The 13,136-nt window shown below is 42.1% G+C and overlaps 1 protein-coding gene across 2 annotated transcripts in view; it reads right to left on the reverse strand.

Annotated features, from left to right (window-relative positions):
• The window catches only part of RAP1GAP (RAP1 GTPase activating protein), a 278,140-nt gene that overhangs the window by 63,774 nt on the left and 201,230 nt on the right, over positions 1 to 13,136 (reverse strand). For both annotated transcript variants that reach the window (XM_078642550.1, XM_078642551.1), the window contains exons 10-12: positions 12,746 to 12,846; positions 4,641 to 4,770; positions 1,069 to 1,224 (exon numbers count right to left, since the gene is read on the reverse strand). In XM_078642550.1, coding sequence (XP_078498676.1) covers positions 1,069 to 1,224; positions 4,641 to 4,770; positions 12,746 to 12,846 — 387 coding nt within the window. The remainder of the gene's footprint in view (positions 1 to 1,068; positions 1,225 to 4,640; positions 4,771 to 12,745; positions 12,847 to 13,136) is intronic.

A 13,136-nucleotide genomic window follows, 5' to 3' on the forward strand; every position in this document is an offset into this window, starting at 1 on the left:
CATTTGGTGCTTGCATTTATGCGTTAGCCTTATTAAAAAGAACAAGAGGTCTGAGGTGGAATCTTGGACTGCGTTCTTGGCAAGGAAAGGTTGCCCGTTACGCCAGATAAGGTGTGCAGCGTCAGTCAGGTTCAAAGTGACGGTTATGTTATGGTGAAAGCTATGTAATCTGGCATTGGTACTTCACTGGTCCATCCAGAGTGTTCATTTGTGTTGAATATGATGTGATGCAGTACACTACATGGGTCGTATTAACAATGAGTTGTTTGTATGTGTGATGAATAGTGCGCTTGTGTGCTTCTTTTCATTTGCTACTGCTTAAGAGGAATTCACTGTTTTCTGTATGGCATTTGACTCTGAGTTACTTGTTTCCAATTGTGGTGTTGAGCCTTCAGTGAGTTTTTAATGGTGGTATTTGGTGTGAAAGGACACATTCAGTGGCCCAGCTAAGGTTGTCTATTGTGTTTTAATCAATAGCTTTCTTCTCCTCGCACATCTCCATAGGTAATCTTCCTTCACATTCCCACTTTGAAGGTTCTTGCCTGAGCATTCTTTCCTCATACACCTGCCAAGATTGTTTCTCTATGAGGATCTTTCCCTCACACACCTGACCAGAGGCACAGGGATTCTTTCTATGTGTACCTACCCGGGGATTCCTGCATGAGTCTTCGTACCTCACATACCTGCCAAGGCGCACACCCAATAGTCTTCCATCATACTCTTACCATTACATGATCTCAATAAAGTTTCTCCGTTTTGCTATCTCTAGTGTGAAGTTTGCCTATATTTCCCTTATACTCTCACACTGACCTTGATGCCATGAACTTTCTCTCCTCCAGCTTCTTCCTCACAGGCTCCAATGTTACTGTTTTGCACCACCTTCTGGATTATGAGTAAGCTTTGTGTTCTTAACCAATCATGTTTATTTAACATTATTCACCTACACAGCCGGAGGGACATTCCACCATTTTACTTTATCTTTCGAGGATCCAGTAACCCCCTTCTTGCATTTGGTTGTCTGGGTTCCACCTGCTATTTCCAGACCCGCCTTCCCATTTCTATACTTACCTTATATAACGTGTTCTCTTCACTGGTGCTTTCCAGCTGTACTACGATGTATGCATGGAGAAAATTGGAGGCAATCATATCTGGCACGAAAGGCGTGTTCTCATCTTGGAAGACGATAGCTACAATGTCATTTCCTATGTGTCGTTTCCGCTGCAACTAAAAACATAGAAAACTGTTACCTCAGTTCCTGATTCCAGTCGCATATTCAGCATTAGCGAGAAGCTTAATAGTTCAGTTACTCATATGCATTGCTAACTAAAATGGCTTCAACTTTGGGAAAAGGGAATGTCAGATGCACTCAGACCTCTAATCATTCAGATTCTCAAAATTCAGATGCATCTGGTTAGAGAAGTCAGGTTCAAACTGGTTGTGAATGTTGACTCCATCTGATTTATCACTTTTGGGGATCACACTCAATCCAGACTTCCAGGTAGGAATTCCAAACTGTTAACTTCAGCGCCCACAGCCACAACGCTAAAAGATCATCGCCCTCCTTTTGTGACCATCTCTGTGGAAAAACTCAGTGCCCTCAGCATGCATGTTTCAAAACAAAAATTACTATAACCCCTCGTCTGGGCAGTTAGGTCCATCCTTAAAACAGTTTTTAAGGAAAGCAAAGGTAGGCACCCATCCCAGGCCTTATCTGTTTCCCCCAGACTACTGCCATGCTTTGATGATCATGAAAAAGTGACATGCTGGAGCTGAGGCTGACGGTCCATCTGGGCTTGTAAAATTATATGTTTATGAACCAGAGGTAAATGTTTCCTAAAAGTAAACTTGTTAAACTACAAGAGTTTGTTCATTTTGAGGGAAGTGATTCACATTGTCAATGTCGTTGTAATCATTACTTTTACCTTTGTTAATGAGCAGTGTGTCTCCCATCCAGATTTTCAGTTTTACAAATTGGCTGCACCTCTGTCTCCACAGAGTAACTGTTCTTGTATACTTTAGAGGGATTTAATTCATCTCTTGGTCCCTCATATTCATGGATCGGAATTAAGGGACTGATTACGATGGTGGGGAGACCGCATTGACAGGCTGTCAGTAACAGTCTCCGCGCCATCGGTGACTGAATCACTGCCTGCCACATTACGATGGCGGGCAATGTGTTTGGTGTTGGAAAGACTGACCGACCCGGTCCTGAAGGTCTGAAGCATTCCGACCGCCTGGCAGACAGCAAACTCCAGAATGGTGGCAGTGCCTGTCAGGCACCGCCATGGGGATTACAATATCCCCATCTCCGCCAGTCATTCTGCGGCGGTCAATCCGCCGTGAAACAGCTGGCGGAAACGGATTAGGGGGCCTGCAGCAGGCCCCCATGGGGCTGGAACAAGTGCCTTGTGGGGCACCTATGGTGCCCCCTATATATGCCTGGACCATGTGGCAGGCCCCGCATGGTGCCAGGCATGTAGTGCACGGATATGTAAACACCCTATATGTGTATTGTGACGGGGGCTGCTGGTCGCATCCCCGCCTCTATTCATAACATAGGCATAATGACCGCCTCAGTGTCGGTTGCATCGTAATGCGTAATGTGGGACTGCCGCTTTGTAGGCGGGCGGTCCCAAATTATAAACGATGGCGGATGGACTGAAGTCCGTCCGCCATCGTAATCAGCCCCTAAGAGTTGTGTGATAATTATCAATACCTTGCAGTTTTCCACAGATACATTCTGCAGGTCAAACCTGGCAAACGTTGAGGGGGTGGGAGGGAGCGAGGCCCAAAAAAAAGCAAAACATGCAGAATTCTATGTGATAAAAACTGATCCTGCATGTTATGCACCAATTTCATTTAAAAAACCCAGAATTAGTGGTATTGACCACATATGATAAATACCCACCTTCTTCCGATAAACTAATAATGAGAGCCTTAAGCCTCATATTTAATTATAGCCTTAGTAAAACACTAGGCTCAATGGTTGGTACGGACTGTGACCGATACGCCAAATGCCTAGTCAAAAGTATCCATGTTATGTGTTTGTCCAGTTCTGCAAGTCAACTAAATGGGTATTGCAGGTGCCCATGCAGCACCTCTGACAATTGTGCAGTACTGTGGGCAAGCATCCAGTACTGCAGGGTTCCATGCAATGCTGCAAGAATGTGTTTGCTCTCACCAGTGCCCTACCATAAACCTCTTTGCTGTGGTGGCAGCGCCCACTTGATATTGCAGACATCTAAGCAGTCTTTCTGTCATACTGATGGTAGTTCTGCCTTCCCTCGCAGTACAGCAGCAAAGCGTGCTGCACTACCCTGCAGAAGCACTGCTGTGCGGCTTTCAGTACTTATTTTTTATATTTCTATTCTTTATTGAGTCTTCAAACAACAGGTACAAGTAGCTAAATCAGATCCTTTGTTTGATTATTTGTGAGACATCACAAGCCTAAACATACAATGAAGTAAATGCCTTATGTTTCTGACACAGATTTATGCTTTAATACAAAGATTTCCAATATCATTAACAGCAATAAATGTCCTAATTTTTTGGGGAAAAAAGTTTAAAAGATGATGCATTCATTTTATGGTATTGGTCCTGCCTACCTCCAGAGTATGTTCTCTCCCTAACCTGCACAGATTGCTCTGATCCAGCAGCACACGATTACTCCAAATCCCAAAGCTCAAAAGGTGAAGATGGGGAGGAAGATCATTCTCCTTCCTAGAGGCTAAATCTTCCTCTTGCTCAATTCAGTCAGAGAATCATTTTAGGAAGCTCCTGGAGACCTGGTTGTTCACTACTGTGTAAAGGTCGCTCTACCATATTTGGCTAGCGTTGGGACGCCCTCGGGGGCAGCTGCTTGCGCTCTAAAAATTCGATCATTCATACATTGATTAGGGAGAGTCAGCTTCCTGCCCCCTTCCATCCTCAGTGTGTAACCAAGTTACTCCCTCGTTCTATTTCCCCTTCCACTCCTCACAGATATGATACACAACAACACCCAGTCTTGTTATTCCCTCCTCAAATGTTCTAGCTCCATTGTACACTATCTTTCCTTACCCATGCAGTTGCCCAAGGAAATAGAATGTTATGATGTAATCTATGTCGCCTTGTCTGTCTTCCTTGCTGTGGTACCCCCATAATCTCTCTGTAATTTTCACATGCGCAATTGTACCGGCACCCATGAAGTACTGCGGGTACAACACTAATATTACTGAATGAGGAGAGGAGAGGAGAGTCGGAGGACCATTGATGAAAGACCGTTGGCAGCGATAGGAGCAGACATGGTTGATAATAGACCGTCCAACCAGTATTGTTCTGTATGGATCTCACCCATGGCACTTTGTACCATATATCCCCTCAAACCCACCGTCCCCATCTCTGTAGACTCCTATACAATCCCTTTTTCATTTCTTACTCCTTATCTCCAGGTTCATGGTCCCGTCCCTTCCCACCTATCTGAGTAGAATCCACTTCTTGCCTTCTTCCCTTTGACAGCTGCTCCTTTCCTGCTGGTCTTGTTCTGTGGTCCCCCTTACCAGCCACAGCCCACATGCTAAAAGCCCAGGCTACATTCACGGTGTTAACCACAGAGCCGTCCACCCTCCCCGCTCCATGCGCTCATCCTGGTGACTCCGTACCTGCTGGGCGTCTCCTTCCGTGTAGGGCAGCTTCGTGGAGATGTGAAACATGATTTCTTTGTTCCGAAAATTGCAGTAGATGGATTCAGTGCCTGTCTGGCCATGAGTGACATCCAGGCCCCCTCGGAACCTGCAATGGTCACAAGCAAACATCAATTGACCGTCATGGTGTGGAGCACAGGTCTGTCGGTGTGTGCCACGTTTGATTGGAAGCATAACTAGTGCTCACTACAATGCTCCTGGTGAGAGGTTACAGGGACAAATGATTGCAGTGTGAAAACTACCATCAGCCCAAATGCAAACTAAAGCCTAACCATAACCATGATCTTCAAACTTCACCTGTATCTACCCAAACTTATATCTGCCCATAACACTTACCATAAAGTTGAACCAAACATTAGCACTTGTGTAATGATTGCACTAACACTAACCTCTACCTAACTGCTATAAAAACAGTAGGGCCAGATTTATGAATCATTGCATTTCCCTTGCATCACGTAAGGCAAAGCAAGGGCTTAAGTGAGATTTAGTAAGCCACACAAAGCCACCTTGCATGGCTATGCATGGCTAAGTAAATCCAGAGCAACGCAAGGTAGTACAAATCACTGCCTTGTGCAATGCTCTGTGTTAGTTAGGAAGGCATCCAGGGGTGGAGCATGACCATTCCCATGCATTTTGGCGCAGTCCCAGTTTTACAAAGCCTTGTAAACCTGTAACTGAGTCAAAATGCTACGCCATCCCAATAGAGCCATAATGATGAGAAATACCTTTATTTCTCCATATTATTTGCTTTTTGTATGTTTGCTGTATTACACAGCACACTTAGAAAGAGGAAAATGTCTCAAAGGGTTGTCTTTTTGTGCAGCAAGGAACAATCCTGTTTGTAACACGGGCATCCTGACACTGTGGTTCAAGGGTGCCTGCATTGGAGCAGGGAGAGAGCAGAAATTCTCATATCTTGGTAGATATGTCTGATCCCTGCTCTCTCCTTGCCATGCAGCTCAGCACAGCCAGGTGTCTTGCTGCATTTTGTTGCGTGACTTTTTCAGAAATCTAGCACAAAACCTAACTCTTCCCGTGTAACTATACCGAACTTTAACCCTGTCAGCAATCATCATACTTTCCATAAGACTAAACTTGACACAAACCGGTACACTAAAGCTAACCCTAGGCCTATTCTTACCATAAAACCAAACTTAACTCTAATCATGAACCTATCTCTAACCCTGACCCTTACCATAACACTAAAACTGACACTTGTCTTTACCATAATACTAAACCTGACATGCATCTTTACTATAACACTAAACCTGACATTTGTCTTTACCATAAAACCCTTCCTTTTACCCTAAACCTATCCCTTCCCCCCTCAAGTCTCTATCCACTCACAGGGCTCACATACATTGAGAAATGAGGGATATGCACCTGGAAGCACATATTTTTTCATTCCTTTAATTGTTTTATCCACTCTGTGCTCAGTGGAAAATGAAACTTGATTGTGGGTCGAGGAAAAAGTGCCTAGTGCCAATACCTTGGCCAGAGAGAAACAGAGTGACCCAGCTATCTGCTTATGATCTCTCTGGTCTGGGTGTCTCTCAAAGATGCCATCGGCCTAATGCAAGCAAGCAAAGTGGGCTATCATCCTCTTCTTTGATAGCTACGCCCTGGTCTCTCTCACTACCCACCTGTATTTCAAACTCAGCCCTGTTCTTACTGACATCGCCTAATGTCTCCCTAGCTCAACCCTGCCCTCAGGTTACCTATGAGGCCTGCCTAATGATCAGTCACCCGGTCATAAGTGGTTTGCAAGTACTTACTTAACATAGTTTACATTCCTCCTCCTTCAACTTCCCTCTCTATCCTTATACCCATCAGCCCTGCCATGCCTTCTTCCGTTCTCCATCGCTGTGCTTTGAAACACCTCTCTGACACCATCTTTACTCACACCCACATACCTGTCCTATCACACAACATTGTTACTTTCACCACCCTTTTATTTTCTCCGCTCACCAAACACTTCCAAGATACTGTTTCTTTGACATTACATAAAATAAAGAAATAATTAGATGTTTCAAAAGCCAAACGGATAGTCCTTATATCATTTAGATTTTCGGCTCCAAGACTGTACATGTCACACTCTTTCTCCAATGGCAGTCCGTAAATAACTGTTGAGCCAAGAAATGCAACTTTTATGCTAAGCAGCACACACTATGCACACCATAACTCACATAGCCGCATTGCATTAAACACAGTACTAATCACCCAGTTGAAACAGCACAGGAAAAAGCAGATTGACTACCCAGAGCTAAACATGTTGGGTTGCTGGATTTATGGGGTGGGTTGTGTGACATGCACTGTGTATGACCTCACTTATTACGTCACTCATGGCATGGTCTATGGCATCATTGATGAGAACACTGTGGATGTTGGGGGCGAGTTATAGTTACTTTATTTAACTATAACTAGTGAATTTCAGTGGTTTTGGAATACAAAATATTTAGGTACAACTACCATTTTCACCTAACCATAACGTCACTTTAACTTTTTAGTGAATTTCTAAGGTTTTTTCGTTTACCTGACTATAATGTCACTTTAAGCTTCATTTGTTCAGTGAATTTCCAAGGTTCTCTTTAAAGCAAAGTAAGGTATTATTACCAGACCAAGGTATAAGGTCGAACCTTTGTTTTTTTCAGTGTATGTATGTATGTATGTATGTATGTATGTAGGCAATAAAGATCCTTTGATGTTACCGAACAAGTGTCAGATCCGTTCTTTTGTGAGTAGGACTGGACTCTATGTTTTACCAGTCAGCAGGCACTGGTTCCCGGCACGCTCTCTCGCTTTGGAGCAACCTGCCAGCTTGCAAATCTTGGACTCTGTACTAAAATATAGAGCGTCACCCCCCAAAGCAGATAAGAGATTCACTAGATTTCACTGCTACAAGGGGAGAGAGGAAGCAGCATTGGACTTCGTGAAGGTAACAGACAAACGACTTACCGTTGATGTCTCCCCTAGATAGACTGTCGCGGTGGGTGTGAGGACCGTGCCCAACAAGTTTGGATCACCACTGGGTGTACAAGTGCACAATTACTTAATGTGCACTTGCAGCGGGACACACAAAATCAGGCGTGGATCAGCCCTTGGAGCAGCACATGCAGTGGCTTCACAGCGGAAAATGGGCTAACCACATACTCCAATGGGAGTGGATCAGCGAATTTTCAAATAAGCCAGGTGGAATATCGCTGTTGATGTAGAACTGGCACTGAGGAAAGCCGCAAGGCTGAAACGTGTCTGCGCAAGCATTTCACTAACACAGCATTTCAACGCCATGCACCTGATGGTATGGCAATAAAGATCCTTTGATGTTACAGAGCAAGTGTCCGACCCGTTCCTTTGTGAGTGGGGCTGGACTATATATATTATATGTATAAAGATAGATAGATAGATAGATAGATAGATAGATAGATAGATAGATAGATAGATAGATAGATAGATAGATAGATAGATAGATAGATAGATAGATAGATAGATAGATAGATAGATAGATAGATCACACAACCGGCAATTGTGTAATGTAGTACAAAAATGCCAATGAGGGGTGTTGGAAAAATGATAAATCTCAAGGCAAAGGGGAATCAGTTTTTAATGTTATCAGAATATGAGATGCCAATATAGGACTGTAGTACAAATAAGATAGTGGGCTTTTTTATGGGTTGATTGCTCTTTTCTTTCAGGTGTAGCGAAGAATGGTCACACATCAGAGTAATAATGTTTAGCTTTTGTTTACCTTTCATGTTGTTGATAAAACAATAGACAACGGTGTGGGCCAGTGGATTTATATGATTTATGGCTACAGTATTTACTGCAACATTATGAATTTATTGCATTTATCACATAATTTTCAACATGATTTTCAGATATCCCAAACTGTATTATTAGCTTGAATTGATGAAAATAAGATTGTCGGAAATATGGCACATAAATTACTTAATTGGCTCTTTAATGCTTCTTAATGCTAGTAGCCCTGATATTGTTCTTTTATGTCCTTATTACTCATTTCCGAGAAGAGTGTATCTTAAGGGGCTTTTAAGGAAACATAAATTTAAGCAGGCCCGGGTGGCTTTACTTTTTTTTAAATTGTCCCCCGATGCTTTTACATTATCATGTGCCACAAATTTTTTAAGATCCACTCTAAAGTTAAGGAATACTAGGGGAACATAAAAGTAGAAGACCTTTAAGTACCTGCCGCATTAGTGGGGACAGTGTGCGGTGTGCCTTTTTATTGTTTTAAGACGTTTTTGAGCATTGCTCTTTATGTTTAAGCAGTGCCCTGACTGACCTGTCTTCTTTTCTTATTATATGATGATCAGTGTACTGTATTGTTGTGCTGATAAATGTGTATCTTTTATGGTCATATCTTTTTTTATTATATTCCGAATAATGATTATTATTATCATTATTATTATTATTATTAGTTGCCCTGATAATGGTAAACATCTGCAGAGTGGTTTGGGAGCTGTCATTATGAAGATGTACTCCATATTTCACAGGGAGTTTTGAAATATTTTCCTTAATTCATAATTCCCTGTGGAATAGGTGTTTTTATACACCTCAATTTTGTGCAAAAAAAGCACCCAAATATACACATATGTGCCCGAAATCCATTTGTTGTTGCCCAGTCAGGAAGGTGTGAACGTGGGATCGGGAGATCTGTGAAATATGTTAGGAAACTGTAAATTCAGCAGAATGAAGACACATACACAGATGGGCAGGTGCAGTGAGTGTGTTTTATTTCTCCAAAGTGGTCGGCAACAGCTCCTTTGGAGAAATAAAAAAGACTCACTGAAACAGTACATTAGAGTGCACATCTTCATTCTGCTGACCTTGCAGTTTAGTAATATTACTCTGGCGGATATAGTTCCAGAGAATCATAATTAGGTTAGAGTTTCCATAGGAAAGGCATTTTTTCTTTTCTTAATAACTTTAGCGCTGTTCAACCAATCTGCACAAAACTTTCAAAATAAAAGTTCTTCCATTATGGCACCTTTTGAAAAGTTTGGCAGTGATCTGTCAAGAGCGTGCCAATGAAAAGGCAGTTTCCAAAACATCAATCTTCCTTTTTAATTCCAAAAGGAAAATTAGCTCTCCGAAGAAACAGCTAAGTGGAATTACATCAAATTTGGCAAAAAGTTTGAACTTATCTCAGAAAGTGTGCTTTTCATTATTTGGTGTAAAGCTAATCAGTAGTTTTAGAGAAATTTTTATTTATAGAGGTGCTTTGGTTAGGCATGATGGAGTTAACCTCGAGATAAAGTTAGTGATATTTGGTACATTGGTGTCCAGATATTGTCTGCTCAGCCAATTTAGAGTGGATTGGTCAGTCCTGATTGGCTGGCTACAACATGCACTATATGTTATGGCGCCATTACAAAAGTAACGGAAAGTGGCCACAATAAATTAAATATGATCACCGGAACGTGTCTTCCAGCGTGTGTGTATGTATTTATATATATATATATATATATATATATATATTTACTTTGTGAAAAGCATTTAACGGGCAAGGCCGGTGGCACCCATTATGTGATCTTGACGGCTTGACCGTCGAAACGCGTCAAGGTTTTCTCTGAAAAATACATTTGGTTATTCTAAGCCCATTGTGTCAGCGCCTGTTTATGCAGAAGGAAACAGGATTGGTATATATATATATATATATATATATATATTTCCTTCATTACGAATTGAGGATATGTTAATCAGCCAGTCTCTAAAAAGTACATCTTTGCAATTTAAGCACTGAACAGCTTGCTAAAATTTACTAAAATGTCTTGGATCCAATGTAAATGTGTAACAATTTGAAATCAAACTACAACTTCCATCATGCCTCATAATGGGCCAAGGATGGGACCGAAACGCGTCATGGCCGACTAAAAGAATAAACCACTATTGAGCACTGAAACGTGGTCCGTGCCTGCTTTCCTGTACCTGGAATGGAGAGAGAGAGAGAGACAAAGATAGATGTGTATGTATATATATATATATATATATATATATATATATATAGATATACACACGCACACGCACACCACACTCATGCCACACGGGAAATAATATCTGCTACTATTACTTTGAGAAATGAGGGAATGGTTCTTGATTTACCAACCTCGAGGGGTTGAAACCCTGAGTCTGACTTTCCAGGGTTCTTACTTGTGATCTTTAGGTCAGTGCCAGTATTGGCAGCAATCGTTAACTCACCAAGCCATTGCTTCCAGCTTATGTGGTCAACTCAACTATCCCCCACCCCTTTATCTCACTTTAACTAGTAACAACTGTAACAAAAAGGCTTGCAGTTTACTCTCAACCAGCAAGACTCCACCACACCATTGTTTTTTATTATGTTTCTAGTTCTGTCTAGCACTGACCAGAAGTTAGGGGACTTAAAGCCTTTTATGCATATACAAAACTTAAATTGTACAAATTAAATATATGCAGGATGCACCAGTGAGAACGTACCTCACCTTTAACTTTGGCATTGGTTTATGTCAAAGCACTTGCAGTGTGATATTAAATGTTGGTCCATATACAATCTCTCAGCCCATTTGAGCAACCATTCGCTATAGCTATATATAGCTATGTATGAGTTCTTATATTTTATTTGTGTCTTGCAAACTAAGTCAGCACCAACCTCAAAATATAATAAGAAGCATTGGCAAATCCAATAGGTCTTCAGAGTGCCAACCTGTTGGCTTTGCCAATGTTTGCCTGTAACATATTTCTCAAAATACGGAAGGAAAAGCAAACACATATCATCTTACATCTCAGTATAGTACATTGAATTCAATGATTTCAATCTGTATAAATGTCATGGTTTCATTTTTAAATACTTTTCACTGAGGAAACTCTGAACACAATTTAAAAAGAATGAGGAATTGTCTGCACGTAAAGGGAAACACTAACCAATCCTTAATTTACTTTTCACAGGATTCAGCTATTTGATCTTCATCAGTAGTCCAGGAAACAGATGTATGGGCCTCCAGGAAAGCTTTCATGTTAAGTACACTTTCTGTATCAGAAGGCAGCTGAGTGAGTGTGGCCGAAGGCCTTTCCCCTAGGCCAGAACATCCTTGGTGTGCCAAAGCCTGTGCTTTTATACAATATGCGGAATGCAGAAGATAAAGCAAATGCAACCCTTAAATTGCGCCTCTTGTAAAGATCCCAGCAAACATATCCCTTTTGCTGTCATATTATAGACAAGCTGCTGGGTGGGGGTTGAGTGGATTAGAGGAAAGCAACACAGAGCAGGGGTGGGAAGGGGCAGATAATTGAGGGGGTGAGGCAACACACAAGGGTGAGCACCTCAAAACACAAGCACTCTCATTGAGTGCTGAATATAAAAGAAAAAGTAGTTTCCTAAATATGAGCAGTGGAAGGATACAAGTCAGCAAATCAAAGGATCATACAGAGGCTATTCTCCAGGGGACGGATAAACATAAGAGAAAAGCAAGCTATTGAATGAGAAGCAAACAAATATGTGTGACAATAAAGACAACCAATGGTAAGAAATGGACGTCTGTAAGTCCATTCTAAGTTCACAATAGGTCTTTCACAACCAGACACACTTGTGTGGTCTGGTAGGTGAGACTTAACCCCTTGAACGCTCATGACGAGCTCAGCTCGTCATGAGCCACGGTGCTCATGTGCTCATGACGAGCTGAGCTCGTCATGACCGTGGGAACACTCGCACGCTGGGCTAATTCCCCTGCTGTGCAAACGTTCTACACAAATGGGTGTGGTCATGAAGAGCTCAGCTCGTCATGAGCACACGACCACCGTGGCTCATGACGAGCTGAGCTCGTCAGGAGCACCGGGGCGCTGTGCGCACCCCCCTCCCCAGCGGGGGAATGAGCCCCGCATGCAAGGGGTTAAGAAGGAATCGAAGTATAAAACAATGTTCTCTCAATAAAATATACAGCAGACCCTGTAAATGTAGCATGCTGCCCAAATTACAGTCCACGTTGCATTCGACCAAATTGCAAAGTCTGTGACCTGAAAGGAATAAAATAAGGACATCGAGATCAGTTTCTGCACCGGAGGATCACACTCACCCCCTAAAATCTTGAAGTTTGACTTTTTGCCCCAAAAACTCTTGAAACTCCTCGAAGGCCGGACTTTCTTCGATGGTGCTGAAAAGCTCCTCTTCAGAGATCTGAAATGTGATAGGTTTAAGAATCAAGTTAATGTAAGAGTAGATTTTGTTCAACCCATACCTAAACAATGTTATGACAAGCTCCGCCCAGAACTGGGCACACCAAAACACACCATTGAGGATGTTATTCCCTCACTCTGACCTGAAGAAAGATTTATCAAGAGCTGGAGAAAGAATTATCAAGAGCTGAAGAAAGAATTATCAAGAGCTGAACACAACATAGCTCCCTAATGGGGCATCAGCTCCCGTGCCCCATATAACTCAACGGTTGGCCAACCGTCAAAACATAA

This window comes from Lissotriton helveticus, chromosome 5_1 (genome assembly GCF_964261635.1).
Source record: "Lissotriton helveticus chromosome 5_1, aLisHel1.1, whole genome shotgun sequence".
Classification (NCBI taxonomy): Eukaryota; Metazoa; Chordata; class Amphibia; order Caudata; family Salamandridae; genus Lissotriton; species Lissotriton helveticus.